The following is a 16,032-nucleotide window of genomic DNA, read 5'->3' on the forward strand; positions in this document are numbered from 1 at the left end:
AAAAACACACGCACAGTTTGGACAGATTTGGACTTACGTTAACGCAACTGTGCGTTTCATCCTGAACGGGCTAGGAATTCGCGGACTCAGCATTTCCAGCCAGTTGCGCGAAGTCGAATGACCAGAGGAAGAGGAAGAGGAGATAACGGAGCAGGTTGAGGTGGACACAGTTCCATCAGTGTCTTCATCGTCGTCGTCACTGCTAATCGTATCACTTCCACCATGACGACAGTTGAGAGAATACACCGAGCTTATGCTCCTGTCAGTGCGTTTGCCATCTTCGTCCTTTGCGATCGGTGTCACTGTTTCAGGAGTCGTTACTTGATAGATGTAGTAATCCTTGCTCGTGCAGCTATAAATGCATGTGCATGCGGGCAACGTGTTCAGGTGAAATGGGGTGTTAAGAGTGATCATTTTTTTCACATAAGTGTTGGGTGTAAAGTGGGCGTTGAAAGGTGAATGTGAATTATTTGAATGAATAGTGAAAGTAGCAGCGAACAGAGACCAATCATAAGGAAACAAAACAAAATCAATTGATTAGTACATTACATTGGTGTTGCATTGAGTAAGAATTTGCATATGATCGATTTTTTAAGATCGAAAAACCATTCATCGATCGAAAATATTTACGCGAAAATATCTAAGCTTAATCATCCATTGTTTCGATAGTCAAAACTGGCCTAAATCATCTACAGCTAAAGTACATTTCAAACGTCCTTCTAGGTCGTCTAGAAGGCAAGAAACAACAAGTTGAGAGGATTGTGGCTCCCTATACTTTCGATTTCATTCATACAACCTTGCACCGACATCCTCAAGGGGAATGAGATATATCTTTATGTACACAAATCCAACCTCAAGTTCCAATGCTTAGCTTAGCAATGGGACATCAATAACTGCCCTCCCATACTTAGGAGTTTCATTTCATGTTTTGCCATCTTTTACCGGGAATTGGTTGAGTGTTTTTATTTTTTTTTTGTTGATTGTTTGTATTTTCAAAAACTTAGCCTCCAGTAGTCTCCATATATAATGGTGTGCAATGCGTCTAGTAGCTTCAAATGCACCAACAACACCCCCATTAGTGGCGTTGAGAGGAGGCCCATTGCCGACACCGACAGAGCAAACTGACCTCGTTAACAACCTTCCAGGCGGCGTTTGAGCAGTGGCCGCAAGTGTAGTGTGTTTATCCTTCTCAATTATTTAGATGCTTTTGTTTTGTTTTCACGATCACGGAACTTTTTTTCTTATGAGTTTGTTGTTTTTTCTATCGGCATCTGTGATACTCCCCTGAAGTGCACGTGTGTAAACGTCTCTCGTGCGCATGGGGAAAATTCAATAAAAGATGGATTTGGAGTAATAGAGGTTTATACACATCTCAATGTCGATGATCCGAACGGTTGATGCTCTTCCGCAGTTACCGTGTAAAAATGTAACGAAATCCCGCATGAAACAGCTGCATTAAGGTTAAGCCCAAAAGGCCACCGAAAACCGATTGTCACACCACCCGGGGAAAGAAAGTTGCCCTGGGAGGAAAATTTTTCTCACCAGCACCCCATCCCGATAACCCTCCTTTGACGTGTGGCTGTGAGATTTAGCGCCTTTCGATGTTTGTGAAATCTGCCAATTGGTGAATGTGTCACCGTGGAACCGGTAGTAAACGTGGCCCCATACAAGCGGGACAATCACTTATCTTTACAACTAATCTGCCGCCATTGCCGGTATCATCATCGCGTTTTTTTTTGTTTTCTATCTATCACACAACAGTATCCAGATCCAGCTGGTTTGATGCAAGAGTCGCAAATAACGATCCTGTCAGATTAAGCGGAACCAATCACGGCGAATGTCAGTTTCCGTAGCCAATAAGCAAAATAACAGACGGGCGTGCGCGTACACATGCGTTCACTCACTCATTCACTCACTCACTCTGTTCACTCAAAGTGACAGCTGTACGTCAAAGTTTTGGGTGAGCTCCATCTCAGACGGGATGTCAAAATGTTCAAACCTAGCTGCATTCGGGCTGGATAATAAAACGCATGAATGGGTCTACAAATTCTGTCATCGTTGCGATGGAGTTCCCTGAAGATATTCGCAGACTAAACGTAATGGAGGAAACCCTACTGTTGTAAACGATCGCTACAAATCGTTCGCTAATTTGTACGGCTAGAGTGATGGAGCTTTCGAACTGTGCGCTGCCGGAGGCTATTATGCCATCGGTTCGGTTCGGCGCCTCTTGTGCTATTGGGCGCGTTTTTTTTTGGTTGCATATTGCCTTGAACACAGCTTCGTATTTGGGTTTTAGGCTGCAAGGGTGTAAAGCACTGACCACACGCTTTGAGATGCAATAAATGTTGTACAAATTGCTGCTACAAATAAGCTCATTTGCTTTTGAGATATAAATTAGAAAAAAGGAGTAACTTAGGTTGTATGAAGTTGGAGCAATCGAGTATACTTTGCTTACTTTCAGGCGTACGTGTTCGGCGTCCTATTTCTTGAAGTACAAGATGAAGCATAACTTGATCAATACAATTTGCAAGTTATATACCATGTGCTTTTAGATTAAAAAAAACCTTTAAAGATTCCATAGAAGATACCATAGATGAGGGGAAATATGATAAACGACATTTCCCATGATGTTTAAAACGATAAATGAATTAAAACACAGATTTGTTTACACTAGGTTACTGCGAAGGTGCAAAACGATGTGGATATCGCTACCTTCTAAAAACCCATTAAGCACAATCCAAGATTAGATAAATCACATCTAAGCGCATTTAACCCATAGCTTACGCTTCTAACTCTATTCCCCGTCAACCTAATGTGCTTCTAACATCATCACACCTCTCCTGCCGAAAGCCACATGCTGGTCAATGTCGCTTGGTTTCTATGCACACGACCGTCATCCAACAATTGCCACCAAACCGGATCAGGCTATCTGTTCTTGAATCGCATCGAGAAGTTCTAAGATACGCATGTGCCTAGATCAACGATAGTGCATGCACCAGCAAAAGGTATAATGGACTATTGGCGTGTTTGTGGGAGGATATAAACCGAAGGCATAACGCTGCTACACTGTTGCGCCATGTTAGACAGGCTCCAGGGTGTAACGAGATAGAGAGAGAGAGAGAGAAAAAAAGAGGCATGCATAAGGTGGCACACCACACCGATCGTGACCGGTTAATGAGATTATGCTGCTTCCCCGGTGGAGTTAGTTTAGTTCTGCTACGGTAAACTATGGTCACGCTAAGAACCCCACGCACGCAATCGCTTCGGGCTCCCTTTCCAATGTGCCAAACGAAGGAAAATTGATGTAAGACGAATTGAAAAATCGCTCGGTAGCAAGTTGAACCTGCTAAGATTTAAGAACACGTAGGTAAGAATGCCTTATGCGGTGAGCTACGGTGTAACAACACACGCAAGAGTACGTTACCGGGCTGGAAAACAATCTGCCAGAATGGGTATAGCGCTTCTGTAGTGAGACCATTTACATGCTGCATATAAAGCATACCTGCGAATGAAACGAGCAAAAAATAATCAATTAGTCGATGGTTGATTTTTTTTGTTGAGGCAGTTTGGCACGCTAAACTCAATTAAGAAACGATCATTTGGCTAATGGATGGTTTAGTGTTGATGCGTGGAGATGATGATACTGGTACCAGTATAGCTTAAATGCTAGGTTGAACAAAGCTCAAACGGTACTGTGATGTGGATTTCTCACCAGGAAAAAAAAGGTGAAGGTGTGCAAAAAAATCTTGTACCAGACCAAAAGGTGTAAAATTCGATACCTTTTCGGGTAGTACGGACACGTTCGGGTTATAAGTACAAACCCTTTGAAGATCAAGAATTTAGCCAGATTTGCTCAAACCCACCTCTCTAAGAGCCACTCAATTGGAGGTACTTGGTACAGTTAACTTGTCAAATATCACAACCATACTGCACCCTCAATTAACTTTTCTGCTCAAGTCCAAATCCAGTAGCAGCTCCATTATCGCAAAACAGTACTCGAATATCTCGGCCTACAAAGCCTAGTGTTAATCTCCTTAAGTGTCTCCCCACTCAACCTCATCGAAAGGGAGCCCCCTCTGTCGCATATTGTGCCGCTTGGATTGACCTTTTACGAACGCGATTCACCACCATCATCCTTACGCGACCGGGCGCTCCATGCTGATCCATATTGCTGGAGCGAAATATTAAGGCGTGGTTCATCACGCGCTACACGTTCGCGAGAGCGCAGTAGTTCAACGGTTCGAGCCCACCAAAGGTGACGCCGAATGTCGAATGAAATGGGCCGCCCCAAAGAACGGTCCATTTAACCTCTGCTCTGGGCCGAACGGCCGAGAGCGATTGGAAAGGTGTAAAGTGCGACGGAGGTAACTCCTTATTGAGGTAAATCTAATTCAAATGTCATCGGTGTTATGGAGCACGAGTAAACAATTCGGATGGCGTTCATCTTGATACGGTTGCCATGGTTGAGATAATAGATTTTTGATGATCAACCATGAAGGTTGCAGCATTGGAATTGATATGTAACCTGTGGCGAATAATGAACAGAAGTTTTTCGTGAAGTTGTAATATAATGGAACTAATTAAACTTAACAACATATGATAAAAAAAATAATTCAATTTATTGCCCAGCTTATTCAAATCTCATTCAAACCCTATATTCTTCAGGTTATTTCAAAGTGATCCTCAAGGTGATAAATCATCGCACCATGTCCGTATAGTCAAGGCGTGCCTCAACCATGAATAATAGTGATGAATAGTAATGCTTATTTTATAGTTGTCTTTATTACTTTGACCACTTTATGCAAAATATCTCGGTCTGTAAGTTGTTGTGTTGCGTGTGCAGTTAACATTCTGGAACGCACCTTTTGACGCTTGATGACAACAAAGAGATGGTCTCAAGAATTCTATATCTCAGGATTTTAATGTAGAAAAACTGAAGCTAAATTATGATTTAACTCCCATAGAATTCTTTTAGCGTCCCACAGTACCACTGGGATTACCCAACACTCGAAAGGGATTCCATGTCTTAATTCCGATCGTGAGCATGCTCACGAACACTAAAGCATCATCGATGCTTCAACCTCCCCATACAACCCCGATCCTTCTCACGCTGTCTGAGCGTTAAAGTAAAAGTAGTCCACCAAGATTTCTTGGGCACCGAAAGAATGGCGTTTTTAAATCATTTAAAATCGGATCATCACCAAGTCATGCACCCGAAAACTTCAGCAAGCGATCGATCCACCGCACGATCCTCTCGGAACTTTTGAGGCGACAGCGGCTGTATCTTTTTTGGAAGAGGGATGAAAGACAACAGCTTTAGACGTTTGAGTCGTGAGGTGTGCTGCACTAAGTTGGGCCTTCCTCATGACTAAGGGATGAAATATTAAGCTAATAATTATTGATGTGTCGTTGGAACTTGTGCAAAAAAGAACATAAGCTAGATTCCGCACAGGAGGTCTCAGCCGTGGACATGGATACAATCGGGTTCGAAATGCTTGAAGACTGAGCAGATAATTAAACAACTGTCTACGGAGAGCTTTCCGATATCCAGAGCAGGACGGTTCGTGAATGTAGTATCATCCTCATCGCTACATTACAAGAGAAAATTGATGAAGAACTACGAGGTCATCTTTGCAGCTAGCGAGCGAACATCGGATCGTTGACTTGTGTGCAATCCTACTCGAAACGAATAACCTTTGCACGGGAAAAGGAAAGTGAACCATCACAGGGTGAACTGATGTCAATTTAATGCGTGTCGTTAAAACGCATTATTCACCCTTCGAAGCACATCACGATCTTCTGCAATCGGCGACAGAACAAGGGGAAAAAAACAGACACAAAACACCCTTCCAGCCACCAACAAAACTGTAACAACGGCCAGCATCATCGTGTCAATCAGCTTGCTGCATGCGTTGAAGATGAAAAAACGGAGTGGAGTTTGCTTTGTCCGCATCTTTCCCTTGTTTCACACATTGATTAATTACTTATTTACGCCGCGTCGTCTGGCAGTCTCTGTATGAGGCCTCTTCACTTTTAATAAAACATCACGCAACACAACACAACCAAAGCGCCACGATTGTCTGGTGTGCTGAAAAAGTTACCGGAACTAATCATACACAAAAAAAATGTTTAAAAATAAAACATATAATATGGGTAAGGGTTCTGGTTCAACGCCATCACCACAAATCCTTATGGACAAGTGGTTCGATCCGATGCCACTGTTTTGGGTGAGACAAAATGTGATTTGCATTTTAAATTTTTGCTGCAGGTGAACACAATACGCAGAGTGTTGATACACGATGCATTCAGCCTGTACTCTGCGTCTTAAAAAGGTTGTAAAACGATGGACAATATAAGTTATGCAGCTGCCTGTGATGGTTTTATGGTGACTCAACGCCATCGTGAATTATATGTTACTCTTTTACATGAAAAAAACAAAAGGAATACGCACGTTCTTTGTAGAAAATTAGTAAATTCTTTTACTCAATAATACTAAAATTTAGTATTATTGTATTCCAGCAGATGGCGCTTGTATTAACTGTCAAACTGTTCACGAGCGAATAGTCTTAGTCGTTCCTAGTAGCATTTTAAGTAATAACTTCATTTCAGTTCTCATCTGCGAATTCCATTCCAGCTACAAATGTAACAAAACAAAACGTTTTCTCACATAACTCGCAACCGAACAACCGGCAGCGTAACGTAAGCAGAAAACCCTTCCGGTAGGGTCTAATTTATGTCGCTTTTAATTGTACTCATTTTGCAAACGCCCGCATTCGTTCGTCTGCATTTTCCCACACGCTCGTGCACCAGCCAGTGCACTAGACAACCGGCACAACCACGATCATTATCGTAACGAAGGCCCGAGCCCTAAGACCGACGCGTTCAAAATGTCACTTGCCGGGTGCCTTTCGCTTACGAGGGATGGTCCACCACTATCCCTCTTTGCTAAACCTAAACAATGCGGTCTCTCTTTCTCTTTGAACGCTTCTTCATCGTCTGCTGCAGCTGCACGGAACCCTACACCAGTGGAATGCATCCTACTAACACTGTAGGAGCCCATCTTCCGGTAGAAAGTAAAAGCCGAATCAGGCAGCAAAAGATCGATCGATGGCACACTGAAGCCGTCGCCGTTTCGTACAGTGACCGTGCATACACACTCATCGACAATCGGCTCAATCTGCATCGTAAATTAGTAAGATTTATCGATCGTCAGCGGTTGATCGGTTGAGCGATGGATGAGGCGTTACGTTCGCAAAAGAAGGTGGCTGCATTCTTGCGACGCAGAGGAAGACGATAGTTTACCGTCCATTTGGTGCAACGATGCGGGTGGCTGGTGTTGATGTGGTTAAACAAATAAATAAAACATATTCAACACTAAGCCGTGTCTGCACCGAATCTGCTACTGAAGACATGGAAGAAGCGTCCAGGAAAAAGCAAAAAAAAAAACATTCCATCACAAGAGATGTCTTCGCGAGAGAGATGGAGCCAAAGGGCGCTTGCCCTTTGCAATGATCGTTATTTATGACGGAAATGAAGCTCGTTCGGTTCGTCTGTGTCCTGCTGTTGGCTGTATTATTCAAATCGATCTTGTATGAATTGTACGTGTCATTTACACACCGACGCTGTACCGGTTCTGCCATTGATCTTATCTTGTACAGAGGAAAAATTGCGTAAAATAATGAAACAAAATATATAACCGCAGCCCCATGACACCAACTACCAAAATGCATCTCAGATCGATTACGTTCATCCTTCCTTCTTACATTGGGGAATGGGAGGATGAATTAAAAAAAAATACTACCATGTCATCACTTCCTGTAGCAGCAAGATAAGCAAACAAACTGTCCATATCCAGCATAAAACGCGTACCGCATCGAATGCACCAAAATGGCTTTTAATTACTTTCAATAAATTTTATCCGCCTCGCCGGACTGACTGCAGTCCGCAGAAACCGCTCATCAATTTCACTCCACGTGGTGAAACGTGAAACGCGAATGGAAACGGCCACATCTAGCGATCGCGCAGGTTTTAACAAACATTGGCGATGCACTCGCTTCTTTTCTTTCGCATCTTCTCCTGGTGTGGTACGCGCTTTTGGATTCGACACTGGGACGCGATTTAGATTCAGCATCGACAGATAAAGTCGTGGCTGTGGATGATTCGCGGACGAAAAAAACAAGGGCCGTTTGGATTGGCATTCCACGTAGAGAGATGCCACTAAACACGACATCAGGCTCCCCTGGGGAAGCCGTTGGGTTTGCAGATTGTAAGGGTAATGTGCAATCGTTTCCGCTTCCTCGTGATGTAAGCGAGTACACGGCTTAACAAGCAGCGGGAATATGTTTATGATAAGAAATTAAGAAACTTATGTTAACATAGAACGTAAAATGCGTGCTGGTACAAAACATTTCTGCAGGAAACTAATTCTTCTCGCAGTCTTTACCTAATTGAATCATTTCTCACACATTAGCGTGCCCTAACCACAGACGGGCACGGGACCAGACGATTGAGCAATTGCGGTTTCCAGTAGCGAATGCCACTAATATGATATGCACTTTTTACTTCGTGTCTATAACTGAAGGTCAGCAGCAGTCTAGTAGCGGGATAGATGCATTGGTTTTTGGATTTTATCTCGGGATCTCTGTAGCTCGACAAAACGGGGTTCGGTTTGTGGTCAAAGACACCTGCACACTCCCTTCGCATTATTGGCTACATATTGGTGCGCTTATGGAGATTGCGTAACCTAAAACCGACGAATGGTGGGTGATCTCACAAAACCACCCACCGGTTACGGTAAAGGGAATAGAAAGGGAGTTTCTAACGTTCAATCTACCCTCATTTTGTTTGGAGCTTATAAATACGCTGCAGCACACTAAAGGAGGTAGATGTTCGTTACTGATAGTTAGGTATTCGATCTTTGCAAAACGTATAGGGGTACGAGAGGTCTTGTCTGCAAGTGTCCACAAGGGAGAAATTAAAACACCTTATCTACAGGAAACATTCATTTACTACAGGTCCACCAAAGCTGTTTTAATGAAAATGATAAGACAGACAGAGCACGTAGGGAGCGAGAGTGGTTATGCTGGAGTCGTATCATTCCTCACACGTTTGGCGTTGTAAGCAGCCGACTAATCGCACATGCGAACGATAATGCGCGAGCACCAAAACGATCTTCCAATCATCATCATCTCCTACATCAACAAGCCAAAGCTTCAATGGCTTTCCCCGACAAGCTAACCTGCTGCCTGCCTGTTAGGAGGGATTTTCCACGTCTAGCTGGACGGAAATGCAGATCGTCGTTGCTGATCGTCGGTGTTAATTTTCCTGCTCCCCTCTACCCCCGGGGGGCGGTTGCTTGAAGGTTTAAGCTGCTCACACGCAGAACGTAACGCTTCGGAGCTGTCATTGCCCATATGCTGGACAAGTCGTCGTTGGATTGCGTGAGCAATAATCAGGGAGTTAGCCACCATCTCTCCACCATCTCGCCCAAGCTTTTTGCGAAAACCACCCTATGCACTCCGTTGCAATTTGAAGATGCAATCAGGGGGTGCTGCTGTGGTGAATGTCGCTCTGGGTGATGTAAAATTGTGTGTGAACCCATTATACAATTGCATTTCTTTTTTTGCTGGTGGGATTGAGCGATCACTCAGCGAAACATCGTGGCACACAGAACCGGTGTGTGACACTTCACGTAATGAGCCTGACAATCACACACCGTATGTAACCTTATACACCGGCAGCAAGAGAGAGAGAGAGAGAGAGAGAGAGAGAGAGAGAGAGAGAGAGAGGAAACAGTAATTGGTTCTATTAAACATTTCGCTAATTTGATGTCATGCATATGTCCACCTTTCTCGTTGGCACTAATATCTCACATGCGAGACGTGGAAATTGTGATGTAAACCATGAGTAAAAGGTTTGAGAAGAGGAAGAGCGTGTGTAGGTGGGATAACGCTTTCGAGATAAACGTAACGGTGAGCGAGAATGAGAACTTGATCACACATCACACCGCTCGGTGATTGCTGACGCCGCTACTGGCAAGGCTATGAAGAACGTTATCAGTAGAGAAGTTAAAATTTCATCAGTATCCACACGATCAACTATTGCATAAAAATCTAACGACTTGGACACGACCGACGCGAAGCGTGATAATGGTTTTATCCCTTATTTTCACATTCCAAATATGTTTAAATGTCACATGGTAAATGATTATTCGATGAAAATAAGCACTTATATGAATATTCCACTATTCTGGAGCACAGTTACAGGGCACCAAACCTTCATTGTAAAGGGAAATTCAGTTCCCCGACAGACTTCACACGGATGTGATTTGCAATGGAAAGTAATTTCCCTGCAACACACCTCAATTCGTAGGTACGGAAAATTCGCTTGTTAGTAAAACTGGCAGCATATTGGAGACACTCTACTATCGTTGTGAAACTATTATTAGCATTAGATAGGGCACAGTGCCGCAACATTGTAACGAAACGATGATGCTCGGGTGAAGGAACGTTCGACAGACGCTATGTAATCAGCTGGCTATCTCGATTTGCCGGGGTTTCACCACTTCGGTTGTCGGTTGTTTTGCCAATACTTTGGCCACACCGAGCGAAACATGCCGACCGATAGTGAGCTGCTAATAGCGACCTGGTTAGAGCGCACGAGCACGAAAGATCATCCACAGAAACTGTAGCCCGGTCTCTGCACCGATTAACATCTCAATGCGGCTGGAATGGTGCAGACCGCGTTGTGCATGAAATTTACATGCACGAGCAATGATCATCGTTTGTAAGAAAATGCTAATTTTCACCACCCAGCGATAGTGTCTTCTACCGAAACGACCTAGCTTACTAAGTAGCGTACGTAGGTTGTACTTTCTTCTGCAACCTCTTAACACTCAACAAACGTCCTTACGACGCAAGCTGCACGAAACAAGCGGTGTCTGCCGTCATTTTTTTCCTCTTTTAATCTAGCTCTCCCCCCCCCCCACCAAGATAAGGGAGCGCTTCTAAGGAGGTAAATGATCACTTTTCACTAGTTCGAGGTCTTCACGTTGCTTTGGTTGCGTTTATCTCGTGTATCACCATTCCTCGCATCAGAAGAGATTCTCACGATCCGTTGCGTGTCCGTCCGCGAAGGTCGTCTCGGCTTGATGTCGCCCCGAGCGGTAGGTCACCCCTTGCCGGTACGTGGCAGTGAAAACAGCAAGCAGAAGAAGGTAAGTCCTTCATTGGATCGATGCCGTGGATTTTGCGACGTTGTGCTCCGGTGTGGCCTCAGGCTACAAGCTTGTCTTTATACAACCGAAACATCATTAGCATGCTGCTATCTCTGGCAGTTCTGTCGTTTCGGGTCGTAACAGATTTAATTTGAATTTATTCCATACACTGTGCTGCTTGACGAAATGATAAGGGGCGGTTAGGGTAAGCCGTATATTTGCGCTCAGTGATTTTGGATCGTTAAATCAGTGTCCAATCGTTGGAGGAAAAGTCGTTTAAGCGATGGCGCCACACCCGTTTAGTGATTATAATAAACGATCGAAAATGGGTGGAACTGCAAGAACATAATTGCAAACGTAATCTGATGCTGATTGCTTTACCATTAACCAAAATTTTTCTGAACGGGTTTCTTTTAAAGTACCGCAATTTGTAAAGAATTCGATGGTACCGAGAATATTTGGAACTTGCTAAATTTGGTCGGACATATTACATTCTCTTATCGAAGCGAATGTTAATTGCAGAAGAAGGAACCCCATATTTCATCCCTTTTAAACCGCCTTCCATCTCGGCTTGATTGCAAGTCCCGGTATTCTTAATCCTACAGAACAAACGATGAAGACTCGACCATGCCGGTCTCGAACTGCATCGACCACAGTGATACGATTCATTCGCGTGCAGTAATTGCGGATGATTGGAAACAGATGGCTTCATCGCACGAACGCGTCTCGTGGCCGTATACAACCGATCGGGAAATTACTTCATTCGTCAGTATTTTTAGATCCTTGCCGACGTCCCAACTGTGCGGTGGTGGTGTAGAAGATGACGACATTTATTTCCTTCTTTCCGCTACGATGGCAAACTTCATATAAATGTGAGCACCAAACGGCGTTACCAGTGGATTTGAAGCACATCATTCTCGAAATTGCACTGCCGATTCCGCAAGCGCGATGACACCTCACGATCGCATTCCACGACCAAACCTTCCGTATCCCTTCCTTACATCGGAATTTATAACCTGCCGCACACTTTTTCCCGGTAGTGTAAGAATTCTTGTGAATTTCGCTCATTTAAAAGCAATAGCAGTGCAGCCCCGTAGACCTGCCATCAAACTTTTCATTATGATTTATAGCGTACACACGCGGCATCTGATCTGGCAGAGGCGTGGTGATGGAGTTTGGCGCACACGAACACACTTGGTGGAGGTAAAATAATCGTGCTATTATTTTTATGATTCGTTCGCTTCGCAGCGCGTAATTGGAAGTGGAATGCGGAATGTGCGAGCGCGTCTTCCTATGTCTGGGACGATCTGGCGACATCTGTCCATCATCGGCACGGGAATCAAGTGGATGCTTCCATCATCGAAACGCGTGGTAACGCTCGAAAGCATCCCACTGGGCGAAATGTTAACTGCTTAATTGTTTAATTTCCTACTTTTTTGACTCCAACCAATCCGATATGGGCTTAAGTAACATAGTAAGGGTAAGGGTAGACAGATAGCTGAACGAGGATATACAGCTTCGAAAGAAATGACCTTTTGGGCTGAGAAGGTAGTCATCAAGACGTCTACACACAAGGTCACACTGGCCAGTTTGGAGCTAACGGGCGCCGTGCCTTTAATGGACAGCACTAATTCAGCGACACTCTGAAATGGTTATTTTTCGAATCCATAACTTGTTGCGCTAGAAGCACTCAATTCATTCGGATGTAATCAATCAATTTAAAATCGCTTTAGTGAGAAGATTTTGATTTTGAACGCAATAAAAACTTGGCAAAATTTCAACCGGCATCATTTGCGCTGGTGAAAAAGGCTGAGTCGAAAGTGATTGCCAATGGGAAAGTCAGTGCAAACATCATTAATTTAATTTCTGTCAAAAGATTTCCGATCCAAGACAATTGGCCGTGCTGAGGGAAGGTAGAACATTTAATTCACTTTTTTTTGCAAACGGATCCAATAAAAGATATTGGAAAGTTGACCGTTGTTCTAACCATTCTCGTCATTAATTTTAAGTACTTCATGCCACCGTTTTGTACTTGCGCTACCCCCAACCATAGTATCCATGATAAGAGTTCTATCTGCTAACACTCCCTGTTTGTAGTGGAATGTATTCTGCACGTAATGGCATGGTTCGTACGTTCTGAGCATGGATTTCTTGAGCTCCAATCACTAATCTCCATAGCGAATGTAGCGGAAAGGTTTCCTCTAACGAACAAAACTGCTTCCGAGCTACAGACTGAAAGTAGCTTCTACGCTCCAAGTTCCCGTTGCTACTGGAATCAGAACTATCCATTCGCCGTGTGCTATAATCGACTGTTTTCTGCCCTCCCCCGTAGTTGTTAAGAGTCATCGCCAACACTCCACACCATTGAACCTTTGGCTGGTCTTTAATTAGTTAGTTTTCGCCTTCCATCGATAATATTCTGCATTCGCCTTCGTTTCGTTCTTTCCGCCTGTATAGCGTGGCGTTGCTCCAGTTATGGTGCTAAGAATGTTGGAAGACACATATTTTCTTCCTACTGGACCTCGAGTTGACCCTGGACGAAGCACTCCGCGCTTAGCTTGTCAGCGCGATTAACCGAACGCCCATTACGGCTAGAAACAGCGGGCGCACAAGAAACCAGCCCAGAAGTTCCGACTGTTCTACCCTGTGTAGACCCTAATATCTTCAAGAACACATTTCACCCCTTCGGGGGGTGGGGATCCTTATCGCGCTGTATGTTCGAGGGTCGAGGTGTAATTTAATATCCCGACACGATTCGCATCCCGTTCGACCGATTGCTACCATTCGGCTGCAGTTGGATGCAGCTAAGAGACTAGCCATTTGCCTGCTACATTCCACGGGCGGTGAACGGACAGGAGAGTAGAATAATCGAACATGCAAAAAAAAATGGTAGAAGAAATTGCAAAGAGAAAACAACACCCCATCAAGAATGTGGCTGAGGCAGTCGTTCTCGGCGTGGCAATTATTTTCTCGTTTGTATCAAAATTCTGCCACTCCCAATCGCGACCATGGTGATCGTGGAAAGGTTGACCCAATCGATGGACGCATGCCTGCTAGCAGGGGCGTGTTTTTTGCCAGAGATCGACATTGAAGTATAGACGAAAAGAAGGTTAAAAATTGCACAATAATGGCTACATGTCAGATGATACGAGTTAGCTTAGCATCGCTGTTGATATATGCTGTGTAGAGGCGCCAACAGTATACCTTCCCAGACATTCTGATCACTGTTGCGAAGATAAAACGCAGTTTAGACGAGGCACGAGGTATGTACAAAACCTATGAGACTTATGAGATAATACAAGAGGGATCAAGCGAGCTGCGAGAAGTAAGTGTAGCAATGTAGTTACCGTTAGCAATATACGCACACGTAACACAAGGACAGTAAAAATATAGAGCATGTCTTCCAAATTTAAAGCCCCCAAAACTTATGCAACTGTCGAGAAAGCATCACACAAGAAAGACACTTACAATCGCTTTATTAGCTATTCGAGATCCGTGTTCGAACTCGTGACTATGTGAACCTCCCTTGCCTGATATGATTTAAGTCACACACTCTAACTCAAACACACCAGAAGGATAATAAAAGTTTGTGCGTCGCGGTTGAAATGATGATCATAAAGTTAGGTACAATGAAAAGAAAACCCTAGCCCGGTTTCGTTATTAAAAATCAAAAACAATAACGCGCACACATACGTACGGATAAGCTGTGATGGAATGTGAAGTTGCGGTTTTATGTGAGCTTTTACGAGCGTTAACAATAACCCGGTCTAGAGTCTAGACGTTTCAGGAGAAAGGGCATAATCCTGGTTTAATACAAAAATTGACCGTAAAGATGACGTACGACAACAAACAAACTTCGTTCTGTAGTGCTGAAATATGGGCTGGAAAAGATAATATATTCCATGTGAATCATTTGTAGAGGTGATGTTGTTTTTAAAAAAGCCTTTGTCTTTCCCACCCCACCAAACAACTGGTCTGAAATATGAGAAACCGGAGTAGTTTTCAGCGATCGAATGGCGTGTACCCCGGGTACCCGTAATCGATTTACATAAACATGAATGATATGCATGTTAATCGTAGTTTTGCGTGTGACTTAAATGGTCACTTTTTCACAAAAAAAACCCGACATTTAGCGATGTTTGTTTTTGCTACGACCCTCCGCCCCAATCGATCATGCTTTATCTGGAGCAAAATGGCAAAAGCCACCGTCGCACAGGGTGACATTATATAAATGAATGTGGCGATCGATAAAAATGATGAGGTGCCAAACGGATGGCGATATGTTTATGTGTATAAGGGGTTTAAGGGAGACAACAAACGCGTAGTAGAGAAGTGACCTATACCCACTAATTCCTCGTGACCTTTTTTCCCCCCGCTGATGGAGATGGCGGTTTCGGTAGAAGCTGGTCGAAGGGAGATTGTAATTACTCTGACCCAGGCGTTGATGGAGCCTGCGATGCTAATGCTACAATCATGAATATTTTTTGTTGTTGTTCTTCTACCACCCTTACTTTCAACACCTCATTTTCGTACGCCGAGGGAAGAGATTCCACCGGTACGCGGTAAATCTTTAAGCTTTCCAATTAACTCAAGGTCACAGCCATGGCAATTATTGTGCGCGAGCTGATGAGATGCAGCAAATGGAAGGTGGGAAGTCGGTAATGTATCTGTACAAAGCTTTCTAGCGTGTTGATGCACACGCTACCTTTCGCATCTTTATCGATAGCCTTTCGAGATAAATGATAAAAAATGGCTTTTGCTACCGTTCCCTGCCACAAACGATGATGATGAAAAAGAGTGGCATTACGAAACATTAC

At 43.8% G+C, this 16,032-nt stretch overlaps 1 protein-coding gene across 4 annotated transcripts in view; it reads right to left on the bottom strand.

Moving 5' to 3' along the window:
• LOC125762873 (protein Shroom) overlaps positions 1–16,032 on the bottom strand; it is a 177,848-nt gene that overhangs the window by 15,690 nt on the left and 146,126 nt on the right. For 3 of the 4 annotated variants that reach the window (XM_049425448.1, XM_049425447.1, XM_049425446.1), the window contains one exon: positions 38–352. The exons of the other annotated variant lie outside the window; for it this stretch is intronic. In XM_049425448.1, coding sequence (XP_049281405.1) covers positions 38–352 — 315 coding nt within the window. The remainder of the gene's footprint in view (positions 1–37; positions 353–16,032) is intronic. 4 annotated transcript variants of the gene reach the window in all.

This window comes from Anopheles funestus, chromosome 2RL (assembly GCF_943734845.2).
Source record: "Anopheles funestus chromosome 2RL, idAnoFuneDA-416_04, whole genome shotgun sequence".
Classification (NCBI taxonomy): domain Eukaryota; kingdom Metazoa; phylum Arthropoda; class Insecta; order Diptera; family Culicidae; genus Anopheles; species Anopheles funestus.